This window comes from Lepidochelys kempii, chromosome 2, assembly GCF_965140265.1.
Source record: "Lepidochelys kempii isolate rLepKem1 chromosome 2, rLepKem1.hap2, whole genome shotgun sequence".
Taxonomy (NCBI): Eukaryota; Metazoa; Chordata; order Testudines; family Cheloniidae; genus Lepidochelys; species Lepidochelys kempii.
In genome coordinates this window covers 194414630-194429247 of record NC_133257.1, presented here as the reverse complement: position 1 = coordinate 194429247, position 14618 = coordinate 194414630, and the positions used below count along the sequence as shown (strand labels likewise).

Sequence of the window (14618 nt, the reverse complement as noted above, 5' to 3'; positions counted from 1 at the left end):
AGCAGTCAGCTGAACAGCAGTTCATAACAAATGACAGTTGGATGAGGTAATATATTTTATTGGACCAACTACTGGTGAGAGATAAGCTTTCAAGTTGGGTAAAACAGCAGATAGAACAGTGGCGGGAAAGGTGAGAACCTTTTTTGTAGGAAAAAGTTAACTCCCTTTTATATATCCTCAAATTTCTCTTATTGTTATAGATGTAAAACAAATAATTCAGTAATACAAGAAGTAGAAGAGAAACACAAGAGCTAGTGTACAAACTTGTTGAGAATACTTACTCTTCCTTTCTTTTCAGATTCTCTCTTGCTTGCTGTGCTTTGGTAATAATAAACCACTGAAGGGTTGCTGGATCACACATTGTTGGGATGTTAAAATGACCAAGTTCATGCAAGCTTGGAGCATACTTATCACTGTAATGAAACGTGATGCAAGTCAAAATAGGTGTATCTTATCACTTTTTGTACGAAAATATTGGTCATGGACAACAGAATGAGGAATTAAGGATAAGAAAATCCCACCTGATCAATAAATTCTAAATAATTCTTTGGTAAAGGTTTGAGGCACGAGTACAGAATGTTATTTTAGGTGTTCTGATTTTTTTTTTTTTTTTTTTTAATTTCAGGAGTGTGGATCAGCAGAAGCAACTCAAAAGATACATATTAGTTTCCTGCTGCAGACAAACTATTGACTCACAAAACTTACTTTTTTTCCAGATAATTTCTCAGAGATTTAAACAAAGATTTAGATTTCAAAGGACTTTCTCCATTAGTTTAGCAATTTTAAGATACGTTAAAATTTTACATTTAGCAGTCTTGTCAGAACCCTAACAAAACAACTGCAACTGAATTTCTTGAATCCCGCGTTCAACCAGTCCAATGATCTTATTAGCACCATACGTGGATGAAAAGCTTGCTCTGAAATGAATTCAAGCCAAGTACTCTCTTAGCAATAGCACATTATCTTAGTCACATAAACAAAGCCTAAATACATATGCCCTGGGCAGGGACTTCTACCCCCATTGAACTACAGTGGCTTATTAGATGCACATACTTGTGTGTCAGTGTAACAGCTGTTCATATGCTTGACAGATTGTTTAATCTATTCAATGCTATATTCCGTGCAGATGAGTTTAGAACGACAAAAATGCTATCCTCACTGGATGTGCATGATTTCCTTCTAGCTAACCTATCTCCAACTCAAGAAAAGTGCATGATTTCCTTCTAGCTAACCTATCTCCAACTCAAGAAAAACAGTTTGACACAGTTACATCATTTAGAAACAGATCATACTGATTCCATAACTACAAACAGGATTGACAGTGCCTAGTAAGTTGTAATGTGTGCATATTGTTTACAGGTTGTGCAGTCTTAATTAACTTGATGCAGGCAGTTAATATTTCCTGACACTACTTTAAAAATGTAAAATGTATTACAAACAGGGGATGTGAAAATGCCAAAGGAACAATATTTCAGCAAATGAGACTTTATGTATTGCTCTTAGTAATACTACAATCAGCATAGAGTGTAAAATGACCAAAAAGCTTTATAGAAGCAGCTATCCTGCAGACACATACCTTTCTAGAATCATTTGCAAGCCACGCAGACTACGAGGGTGAAATGATAGCCTACTGTTTAGCAATCTATTATAAAAAGCATCAAGAGTGGTGTAATACTCTTCAAGAGTTAGCAGTGGTTGCAGTTCTTCAATGTATGTTATTTGTATGCCTCCTAGAAGATGACTTATACGGTCCTCCAAAAGCAGCATCTTCTTTTGAAGTTTATAATAGCTAGGCAATCTCTCAAAAATCTGCACACACAAAAATACATTTCCTATAATTACACACAACACATGATAAAACTCTCTCCAAGAAATTAAGCGCTTATTAATTCACAACGGAATGAACCCTGAAGAAAATTAAGTATCTAACGATTCAAACAGAGAATTTAAATGTTACAACTGAAATTTTTATGCACTGTGAACACAAACTTGATTGGTAGGGCTGGGTGAACAGACAATGTTGTTTTGGGGGGCCAGTTGAGGAAAGAGAGAGGGTTACACAGAATCTCTATGAGAAGTTATGCTTTTTTGCTGGATTTTGTCCTACAAAGAAGCATTCATGTGTAGCCACTGACATGAGGGCTCATACACAACTACTGACAGATTAAAAAGTGTTCTCTCACTGCATTTCTAGCCCCATGTGTATGGTCCATAGTGTACAATAGAAGTGGTAACAGTAAGCTGTGTGCTTGTGAATGAAGAATGAGAGGGCGTGACTGTTAGGCAGCTGTGTGTGTGTGTCACATTGTATATGTAGCAACCCTGTTTCAGAATGACTTTTGTGTATTTATATATAAAAATATATGACCGCTTGTGTCCCATTATTATACACATTACCTTGATATACTAAATAAGATGACTAGTATGACATGGCCTATGAATTATAGGTTGTATATGTGCTAGTTTATCTAAAGTACATTAATTATACACATTGAATTTTTAAATGTGCATATGGACATAAATGAGAAAGAAAACGTTTTAGCTGTAGATGTACCGATGCCAACATATACTAGAATTGCACACAGGCATCAGCGTACCATGCTGCAGTGTGAACTGAAGGATCTTTCTCTTCCTTCTGTGCAAAAAGTCTGAGCTATCAGCTTGACTGAATAGAGAATAGTTTCAAAAGAAAAGACTGTGACAAACACTCAGTGGTACTAAAGTGGAAGTACAACCTTGTCTACATACAGATTTGCTCTGATTTAATTAAAGGTGTGTTTTTAAACCAATTTAGTTAAATCAGTGCAAGACTGTGTGTACTTTTATTTTGGTTTAGGATTGGTTTAAGCCTATAAAAATGAGAGATTCAGTTCAACTGGTGAAGTTTGGCTGTAGACAAGACCTTCCAAACAGCAAACGCTGATCAGATAAGAATGAAAGCAGATCTTGCCAACAGTGATTATACCCCAGAATGGACAGCTAATTTAGCAATATTCATCAATGTTGCATTATTTCCATCATGAAGAAGTCAAAGGGAAAGCTGCAATTTCCCATGATAATTTGCAGCAGGAGGTCCAATCTGGTTATACAGGTAATGCAGTTGTTACCTTTTGCATACGATGACAAAGCAGGTGACTTTCAAAGTTATTTTAAGTTGTTTTAATTATGCTGGTCAATTTCTCATTAGTTTTAACTACAATATTTCAAAAAGGAAGTGAATTTACCTTTCAAGAACTTAAAGACCTTAAATCACACATTATCCTATACTAGTCTCAAAACATCAGCTTCCGACTCAATGTTTAAAAATACATTTAAGACACTAAATCATTAGAAGTTGTAATTTCTCTTTTTAATTAGACAAGGTGGTAGTTTGGAATCTGAACATGCAACTTCTATTAAAAAGTGTGAACATTCAAAGCACCTTCTCTCAAACTTTTTCTATTCAATGTGCTTTTGAATGAATTTTGCATTTAATTCCAATTTCTCAATTTACCAAAGATATAAATCATTCATCTTAACAAAACAGGAAAGAGAGTTAATAGAAACCTCTCACTCTACTGAGCTTACATAGACAAGGAACTAATCATCTGCTATAGAATTTTGTGTTGAGGAGCTGACTGCAATGTTAACTGCAGGCTGTAAGATAGTAATTTTATGGTCCTGCACTGCAACATTGTACATTTCCAAACAAGATAACTCACTCACCTGCCTCCCGTTCTTTCTTTTTGAATTTTATTCACATTTGTCTCCTTTTATGCAAGTCCTTTAAAAGCAGTAACTTCTCAGGTGACCAAATGCTACTCACTTATGTGGGCCAAGACCTGACAATACTGAACTAAACTCATTGGTGCGAAGAGTGATAAATTCTGCATATGCCCTATGTAAATCTCCTCTTCAATGCCTACAATTCATATAATTGAACTGCACATAGCTAAATTTAAATTCACTGGAACTATGAAATATATGAAAATCATGTTTGAATGAAGTGATAAATATTTTCAGACATTTTGTTAAGTGATATCCTGGTGGTATCTGTGTATTATGTTAAAAGATTACTCCCTATAGTTCTTTGGAAACTATATATTATTATTAAAAAATGCCACAGAGTTTGCCACAGCCTGTTTGCAACAACAAACACTGAAATACCTATAGAAGTGTGTAAATAAAGGAGACACAAAAACGGATTCTTTCAGTATAAGATGGCTAGTTAATGAACAAGATGGAGTGCTGGGTACAGAAAGAGTAGTTTAGTAGATGTTGCAAAAAGAATTTGTGATCAACACAGCTCCCACTGAAATACAGAGCAAAAAATTCCCACTGAGTTCCCAGTGGTAGTGGGTTTTTTTTGGTCCGTTGAGACATTTTAGGGATGAAGAAATATTTCACCCGTGTGTGATCATGTTGCATTCTAGTTGTGAAAAAAGCCAATTTTGTTCACCCTTAGCATTAGACCAGAAGTTGATTTACTAGCAGAAACTGCAGTAAAAACTCAACCATAAAGATTATGGTTATTATTAACATCTACTGCAAAGGATTCGGTTTATAATGCAAGTATCAAGTTACGCTGAACATAGTAACTACATGCATTACGTTAAGTTACTTACCAGTTACCTGTAGCAATTCATGTCTTGGTTATAAACCTTTTAAAAATAAGTCATTTATACAAGGTGCCATTAACTAAATTAAGAAAAATATTAACTATCCTTTATCTGAAATTCTCTTACTTCGATCCAGTGGTGGTGAACATCCATTGTGCCTAGCATGACGTGGCCTGTTGCACTCATACCTGAACAGTCCGTGAATACTACTGTATGTCCTAATAATGAAACACAGTTTTTAGTCACTTTCCACAACTATGTAAGCCTTAACAATACTATTGCGTTTCACCAACAGTAAATCTTCACAACACAGACAAAAGTAAGTAGAAGCTTTTGCTACTCCCATCAATTGGAAACTCTCGTTCTGAAAGCTTAAATTCAAGGATTTTTCTACACGAAACTTGACCTAGTATTTTCCTTCCCTCCCCCTGCGTAGTTTCACTACTTAGAGTCTTATCTTATAGAGAGACTATTTTTGGACAACTATCAATATTGGGACAATACCATATTTAAACAACTCACAGAACACTGTATGCACTCAAGAAACAAACCATTAGATCACTATTATTTGTATTAAATAAAGTAACTTTAAGCTGAATATGGTAAATATTGCCCAGATCACCACTATAACATTTCCTGGGGGGCACCCAGGGTTGTGAGACACCTCTCTACCACTTGCCCTTAGAGTGAAGAAGCCTTGTCTGTGCCTGCCATGGATCAGCTCCCCAACCTCATCAGCCTCTGGCAATATAAGCACTCCCCTCTAGGCCTCTGTCACTCTGTAGGTTAGTGATAGGCATGCTCCAGCCCTCCAAGTATCTCCTTGGAGTGTCCAGCCCCCATCTACTGGCCACTTGCAGTATTCACTGATTTGCTGCTTCCAAAGAAACAGTACATCCCAGCTTACCAGTTGCACCTCAAATCACCACTCCACTTAACTCACAGTGTTTAGGTTCGTTTACAGTGACATCAAATGCAAGTTTAACAAAGCACAGAGATTCAAATAGTAACAAAGAGAAATATTGTAAACCAAAGGTTACATATTAAATAAAATCATAACACACAATCTAGAGCCAGACTTAATTAACAAGATACTCTCATGTCTAGTACAGTATTGCTCACCCAAAATCCTTGCAGTGCTTTACAGCTAGGTTGGCTGTGACCCTTTTTTCATGAGACATGCATGCTGCCAGTTTGCGTCCTAGATGAAGGATTTTGCACTCCAAAATAAAGCAGAGCAATCCTTTGTCTTTATTCATAGAGGACACCCCCCCCCCCCGCTGTTAGTTTCCTCCTGCAGATTTCCTCTCTTGCAGATTTTCCAATCTCTCAGTTTGCACCCAGCTCAGTATGCAAATAAGCATACAATACACAAATGGCCAGACAAGGAGACAGGTATCTGTTACCTCCTTCTTGAAAGGAACATCTCCATGGTACATCACCTCCTGGTGACCTGCCTTAAGTTCAAGACCTTAAGAGCATAATTTTCAGTACAGATACATAACTTCTTAAATATTATATGTACATGGATTTCACAATGGATTATGACAAGCAGTGGATAACTGGCTCTCAGCAGAGACCTCACACGCCACCCTTTGGTGAACTTTTATGCAGATATCTGACCCCAGGTATCCCTATATTATGTGTATATTATTGTGTATGATAATCCTTGATCATACACATTGTAAGGAGAGTGGTCACTTTGGATAAGCTATTACCAGCAGGAGAGTGAGTTTGTGTTGGGGGGGGGGTGAGAAAACCTGGATTTGTGCTGGAAATGGCCCACCTTGATTATCATACAGATTGTAAGGAGAGTGATCACTTTAGATAAGCTATTACCAGCAGGAGAGTGGGGTGGGAGGAGGTATTTTTTCATGCTTTTTGTGTGTATATAATAAGATCTTCTACACTTTCCACAGCATGCATCTGATGAAGTGAGTTGTAGCTCACGAAAGCTTATGCTCAAATAAATTGGTTAGTCTCTAAGGTGCCACAAGTACTCCTTTTCTTTTTGAGAATACAGACTAACACAGCTGTTACTCTGAAACCTATATACAATCCTACACACCCTCTGTGCTGTTTGATAGCCTTCTCTCTCGCCGACATAATGCTGTGCACACGAGTGCTTACAGCGGCAAAACTTATGTCGCTTGGGGTGTGTGCTTTTTTCACACCCCTGAGTGACAAATGTTTTGCCCTCAGAAGTGTTTGTGCAGACATGGCATTAGTTTTCCATGAGAAAGACAGAGTTGAAAGGAACACTCCCAAGGAGTCATCTCAAAAACAGGGATAAAAGGAAATAAAAGTATTCTCATAATGACCTCTACCTACCTGTAAGACAGTAATTATTCCTGGGGGTGGGAGAGAAGGCTGAGAATGCGGACACAGTTAATCATCCGAGTATTCATCTAGGGCAGAGGCCAAATTTGCAGGGTCCAAGGAATAATTATATACACAATCGTATATTAGCATATTGATACTTCTCATCGATAAACATTACCTTTCCAAGGTTCTTTATAGGGTTGAACAATGTGGGACAATCTCACCTGTCTTTTAATTTAATAAGTGAGTTCTCAAGTGAACGAATGATTATTCAAAACTGAGAATCTTGAGAAAGACTAAGTGTGATGCCATGTGTGCTGGCCAAAAGTTATTGCCATAGATCAAGCTGCTGTATCAGAGGAGTCACATCGTAACCTGAAAGTGTTCAGAGATGCTCAATCCTTCTTGGACAAGAGATTTGATTTCAGAATGTAGGTCTTCTGGAATATGATCTACAAGAGAAGATTACTTGACCCAAGTAAAAAAAGTTCTTAGAAGCCCTACTGGCCAGGTAATTGGGTATTCTGAGAGTTAGTAATCCATCTTTTTGTCTCCTTGTCCCCAAGGAAAGATTATAATTACTACAACAACTTACTCATTTCCAGGGTAGCAGAGACCATAAGTGAACCCAGTATCTAGTTCTGGTTCTAATGGCCTGTGATGGGATGTTAGATGGGGTGGGATCTGAGTTACCCAGGGGAAAGAATGTTCTGTAGTATCTGGCTGGTGAATCTTGCCCATATGCTCAGGGTTTAGCTGATCGCCATATTTGGGGTCGGGAGGGAATTTTCCTCCAGAGCAGATTGGAAGAGGCCCTGGAGGTTTTTTGCCTTCCTCTGTAGCATGGGTCATGGGTCACTTGCTGGAGGATTCTCTGCTCCTTGAAGTCTTTAAACCACCATTTGAGGTCTTCAATAGCTCAGACATAGGTGAGGTTTTTCGCAGGAGTGGGTGGGTGAGATTCTGTGGCCTGCGTTGTGCAGGAGGTCAGACTAGATGATCATAATGGTCCCTTCTGACCTTAGTATCTATGAATCTATGAACTTTTGTCCTGCCTGGGGCACCTGTTAGTTTATCATTCTTCTTGGACACTGGTGGCATGGATGAAGCAGAGAGCCACAGATCTCAGGTAGTTTCAGAAGTCCCTCTGACAGAAAAAGCTATCTTAGAGTCATTTGTCTGGACTGTGTAACTATTTGTGGGATTTCTCCTCCATAGTGCAAACAGGCAAATGTAGTTCTTTCACCTGTCTATCCAATGAACCTTAAATAACTTGTATTCATCAAGAGGTAAGACAGAAGCTGAGTCTAGTGTCATCTAGGTCAGGAGAGCTAAAGATGGAGGAAGGAGCTTCTAATCCTTTACTGCAGGGGTAGCCAACCTGTGGCTCTGGAGCCACATGCAGCTCTTCAGAAGTTAATATGTGATTCCTTGTATAGGCACCGACTCCGGGGCTAGAGCTACAGGCTCCAACTTTCCCATGTGCTGGGGGCTGCTCACACTCAACCCATGGCTCTGCCACAGGCCCTGCCCCCACTCCACCCCTTTCCACACCCTCCCCTGAGCCTGCCATGCCCTTGCTCCTCCGCCCCAGAGCCTCCTGCACGCCACGAAACAGCTGATCAGGAGGTGCAGGGAGGTAGGGGGAGGTGCTGATCGGTGGGGCTTCTAGTGGGTGGGAGGCGCTGGGAGGAGCTGATGGGGGGCTACTGGTGTATTACTGTGGCTCTTTGGCAATGTACGTTGGTAAATTCTGGCTCCTTCTCAGGCTCAGGTTGGCCACCCCTCTTTTACTGAAAATAACTTCCCAATGATTCACCCTTTCTAATCCGAAGGATCCTCTTGAAGAGCAGCCATCGCTACCCCTGTGAGTTGATCTGGGACACTCTGATGACAATACATCTTGATTCCTACATGTATACTTCTCTGAAGGAATGCAAAGAGACGGGGCATTAAGCCCAGGTTCACATGGGCCATAAGAATAAGGGGGTTGTGTATAGGAATCTCAGGTTCTAAAGCAGGGGTGGACAAACTATGGCCTGTGGGCTGGATCTGGCCTGTCAGCAATTTTAATTTGGCCCTTGAACTTCTGCAGGGAGCAGGGTCTGTGGCTTGCCCCACTCCAGCACTCTAGCTGGGGAGCAGGGTTAGGGGCCACTCTGCACGGCTCCCAGAAGCAGCAGCATGTCCCCCCTCCGACTCCTACGTGTTGGGACAGCCAGGGGGCTCTACTCCGCACACTGATCCCGCAGCTCCCATTGGCCAATGGGAGCTGCAGGGGCGGCGCCTGTGGATGGGGCAGCACACAGCAGAGCTGCCTCGCCGCACCAGTGCGTAGGAGGCAGAGGGGGGACATGCAGCTGCTTCCAGGAGCTGCTTGAGGTAAGTGCCACCTGGAGCCTGCACCCCTGAGCCACCCTCCCATGCCCCAACCTCTTGCCCCAGCCCTGATCCCCCTCTGTCCTAGCTCAGAGCACTCTCCTACACCCCAACCCCACCCCAGAGCCTGCAGCCCCACCCCATGTCCCAACCCCCTGCCCCAGCCCTGATCCCCCTCCCACACTCCAAACCCCTCTGTCCCAGGCTGGAGCCCCCTCCTACACCCTCACCTCCAGCCCCACCCCAGAGCCCTCACCCCCGCCCCACCTGCCCCAGCCTAGAGCCCCCTCCCACACCCTGAACTCCTCATTTCTGGCCCCACCCCAGAGCCCACGCCCCCATCCACAGCCCTCACCCCCTCCCGCACCCCAACCCCAATTTTGTGAGCATTCATGGCCCGCCATACAATTTCTATACCCAGATGTGGCTCTCGGGCCAAAAAGTTTGCCCAGTCCTGTTCTAAAGTGTCTGTGCCTTCATACCTAAATGTTTCTCTGGCAAATAAAATACAACTCAGTATTTGGAAGCATGGAGTTGACTCGCGTGAAGACTAAAAATACTGGATCCTAAAGCAAGGGTTAACACTTAGTGTACAAATCAGCATGCCAATAAAAAAAATAAATAAATCAAATATATTGCATCTATGGCTGCTTTATTTACAAGGAGTGTACTTTCAGATATTCAAATACTCAAACCTCTTTTGAGGTATTCATTAAGCATTTGTGTTTAATATGGCCAATATGAATGAATGTCAACTATATAATGTGACAGTAACAAGAAATGCTAAGAATCATATTTATAGTTATATTTTGTGATCACTTTGATATGTTGTGACTATTTTTCACCTGTCATTATTAAACATGTATAAACATATGTATATTTACTGTAAGATTGATAGTATGAATACCTTAAATTGTGAGTTTCTGAATATCTGAAAGTACAGTCTTTAGATGAGTCAAGATGAAGATTTCAAGCTGAAATAAGCAAGTACTTTTAAATCCTGATATTGTAGACAGTTACTAGACAATCGTCAGTATTGAAATAAAATAACTTGAATTTTAAACTATGTATCACTGCTAATTTCTTAAGTAACTCAGGCAGGTTGTTCTATGCTTTCATGAAGAACACCATAAGATTCATGCTTATCTTTACATGATTACTATATCATGACACACAAAAGAGAAAAGTAATAGGAAATATACCTTTAACGTTCCTTAGTACTTCTGGACTCTGCTGAGCTAAACGACCTAGACTGTGTAGCTGGCTACAACGATGGGCAATACCCCAGCTTCTTTGCCATCTAAAGAAAAATTACTTGAGAATATATCACTCAGTCTTTTAAAAGGATTTTTTAAAAAAAATGTAAGACAGTGCCCAAAGTGTGCTAAGATCTTTACAATAAAACAGTAATTCATAGCAACAAAAATCACAGTCACTGGAGAGGAATAAATAGCAAATAACCCAACTGGGAATGTGTATAAAGTGATCTGAGTCATACACTACTCAAATTTTATATATAAACCAATAATTAAGGTAATTAAAATGGAAAATGTAGAATTTCTTTTGCAGTGAGTGCCATATTGAAGATGGTGCAGGTGAAATGGGGAAAAACAAACTGAAAAAAGCTAAAAACTATAACCTGGATATGCAAAAAGCAGCTATTTGTTTCTCTGGATACTTTCTTTGTATTTTTTCTATGCACAGAAGGGAGTTCAGTACAAAAGTTTTATTCATAAAACCTTACTGATTTCTTAGAAGAGGACAAAAGGTTAGGACTGTAAAGTCTATTGCAGCCTCAGCCCTGTTCCTAAAAAGACTTACACATGTACTTTATGCAGTGAGTATATAGCCCTGGAGCACGCATGAAGTTGGCGCCTGGAGTACCCCTGGAAAAAAGTTAGTGGGTGCTTAGCACTCTCCGGCAGCCAGTGCCCGCCTTCCTCCCCAGCGCCTCCAGTCCACTGGTGGCTCTGCCAATAAGTGCCTCTCGCCCAATGTGATCAGCTGTTTCATGGCATGCAGGAGGCGCTTGAGGGGAGAGGGGAGGAGCAGGGACAAGGTGCACTCAGAGGAGAGGGCGGAACTGGGTGGGATGAGGCAGGGTGGAGGCAGGGCCAGAGCAGGGGATTGAGCGCCCCTGGAGGAAGCCAGCGCCTATGAGTATGTCCATTGATTTCAATTGGGTTACTCACACAGCATAAAGTTAAGTAGGTGTACTTACAAGTAACTAGCCCTTAATTACTCAGTTATACAGGCGCTTTACAGCCAAGCAAGGGGGAAAGATTCCCCTGGAGAGTTTAGCCAAGTATTTAGATCATATACTGAATGGGTTGATTTGGCTTGCTATTAGGGGAACTATTGTACTGGAATTGAAAGTTTTATGTGCATGTACTATAAGTAAGGAGGAAAAACATCTCTAAAAAATTTCCTGCATCATATCGTGCAGAAAGTAGTGTCTTTGTTTTTTTTGAATGTCCAGTCAGAGTAAGTTATCCATTCATAAGAACGGCCATACTGGGTCAGACCAAAGGTCCATCTAGCCCAGTATCCTGTCTTCCGACAGTGACCAATGCCAGGTGTCCCAGAGAGAATGAACAGAACAGGTAATCATCAAAGGATCCATCCCCAGTCGCCCATTCCCAGCTTCTGGCAAACAGAGGCTAGGGACACCATCCCTGACCATCCTGGCTAATAGCCATTGATGGACTTATCCGCCATTAATTTTTCTAATTCTTTTTTGAAATCTGTTATAGTCTTGGCCTTCACAACATCCTCTGGCAAGGAGTTCCACAGGTTGACTGTGCGTTGTGTGAAAAAAATACTTCCTTTTGTTTGTTTAAAGCCTGCTGCCTATTAATTTCATTTAGTGGCCCCTAGTTTGTGTGTTATAAGAAGGAGTAAATAACACTTCCTTATTCACTTTCTCCACACCAGTCATGATTTTTATAGACCTCTATCATATTCCCCCTTAGTTGTCTCTTTTCCAAGCTGAAAAGTCCCATTCTTATTAATCTCTCCTCATACGGCAGCCGTTCCATACCCCTAATAATTTTTGTTGCCCTTTTCATAGCTGGATTCATACAGATGTTTATGATTTATAATATTTAACTGAGACATTAGGATAACTTTTGCTGCTATCAAAATGTGCCTATATTAAAACCACAAAAATACATGAACTTTAATTCACCTTCTGTTCAGGTATTACAGCATGTGTATATTAAAAAAAAAAATCATTCACCATTTTGAGATCCCCTCAACACTGACACAGAACAGGCAAGTTAAGGATAATGTTTCAGATAGTGATTAAACTCTGAGGTTTCTTGGTCACTATACCCTCAACATTATGTTAACAGAGTTTACAATTATGGGCCAGATCTTCAGCTTGCCTAGGTCCCTTTTCAGTGTATGTAAAACTGCCTCAAACATAAAACTGACTGTTACCACAGAATAGGAGAATCCTCAGTTAGCATAAAGCCAGCGTAGCAATTCAGCATCAGGGGCGCAGAGGGATGGTACCAGGCAAGGGCCCTTATGGGACAACTACAGCAAGGCATAACTCAGATCAGCCTAAGAGCTACTCCATGTTACACTTTCAGGCTTCTTTGACCCTCAATAGCTCCAGGATTGGGGACTCAAAAAAGGTGGCTTAGAGCCTGCACCCTCTGCTAAAATGTTCCAAGCATAAGCTTGAAATGGCTGAGGATCAAGCCCTTTATTTACTTTTAAAACCTCCAACCATGTTAGTATTGACCTGTAAGAGGTAGAAGTAGCAGTTTCCCATTAAGATATAATTACTTCTCAGTTCAAAAAAATTTCTGAACAGGAAGCTGCATTTTTTTGTAAATGTTTTCATTATAATGTGAACTTTCCATAAAATCTAACAATATAGTATTACAGTATTTTGATAACTGACTATGAAAGAAAAAATTAAAAACCACAAACAAGCAAATTTCATTCTATGTTCAGAAAGATTCTATCAACTTGTTTTGATTTGGTTTTACTATGCAGTGAGGACTTCATAGAAGAGCTAGTCTTAGGAAATAACCTTGGATCGAGCGATCATGAGCTAATTAAGTTTAAATTAAATGGAAGGATAATCAAAATCAGCTCATCAACTATGACCTTTTATTTCAAAAGTGCAGACTTTGGCAAATTAAGGGAATTAGTAAAAGAAGTCAACTGAAAAGCTCAAGGACTTAAATGTGGAGGAGGCTTGGAATTTCTTCAAAATCAACTTCTAGCAGGGCATTTTGAGTCATGAGTTGACTCAGCACCCCGTCACTCAAATCCTCACCAGTATACATTAATTGGGACTGGACTGAAAGACAGGTAGTTGGCACAGTGTGCCAATTAACTGAGTAAAGATATAGCTCAAGGCTAATTGGGTAGAAGAAACCCCTGCAGCTGGGACTATATAAGTAGACAGGAAGGAAGTGCTAGGGAGGAGAGTAGGAAGGAAAGCAGTAATAGACAGGACGGGCTGCTGCTAAAACTCCACCCTTTCCCCAGAAGCAAGTGAGGAAGCTGGCTACTGATTGTAAGCAGTATGTAAATAACGCTCCAGGCTGTGGCCTTCTGAAGGAATATAAAGCACAGTGGTGTTTAAGACAACTTGGAGTTGTTGTGGATAGTCACTGAGGCTGGAAATGACTCTCAGGGGACCACTCTATGACACAACTATGCAAAAGTTATCTGAAATTTGCATCCCAAGCAAAGGAAAAAAGCTTGTAGGGAAAGGCTCCAACTAGCTGGATGAATAGCTACCTCAAAAAGATTATTAAGAGTAAGCTGAGAGTTTGTAAGGAATGGAAAAAAGGGTTGATCAATAAAGAAAGCTACATCTGGAGGTTATAAAAATGTAAGAATAGTTAGAACTATAAAAAATCAAGATGAATTAACTCTTGCAAAGGAAATTAAAATCTTTTTAGTTTACATAAAAATAGAATAAGGAAGGGTGGAATTGGGCTGCTATGCAGTGAGGATGGGAAGGAAATTAAAGATAATCTAGATATGACTCAGAAACTAAATGAATTCATTGCCGGGTTTCAATAAGGATGATCATATGGAACATGTGCATGAAGGCAGTATAGTTGATGAAAGAGTCTGTGTAGAAATGGAAATTACTACATCTGAGATGGAAGAAAAACAGATCTTAACGTGCTCGGATCAGGGGCCTGGATAATTTCAATTCCAAAATATGAAAGAACTGGAACATGAGACTGTTAGTCCAGTAGCAAGGATTTTTAATTAAGTCAGGGTAATCCCATATGACTGGAGAATAGCTAATGTCAGACCTATATTTAAGAAAGGTAAAAGAAG

General features: G+C 40.2%; 1 protein-coding gene across 4 annotated transcripts in view; it reads right to left on the bottom strand.

Annotated features, from left to right (window-relative positions):
- Positions 1–14618, bottom strand: part of TCAIM (T cell activation inhibitor, mitochondrial) — a 54510-nt gene that overhangs the window by 12541 nt on the left and 27351 nt on the right. For all 4 annotated transcript variants that reach the window (XM_073333346.1, XM_073333347.1, XM_073333349.1 and 1 more), the window contains 4 exons: positions 10502–10599; positions 4725–4816; positions 1577–1809; positions 282–413 (listed from right to left, as the gene is read on the bottom strand). In XM_073333346.1, the coding sequence (XP_073189447.1) occupies positions 282–413; positions 1577–1809; positions 4725–4816; positions 10502–10599 (555 nt within the window). The remainder of the gene's footprint in view (positions 1–281; positions 414–1576; positions 1810–4724; positions 4817–10501; positions 10600–14618) is intronic.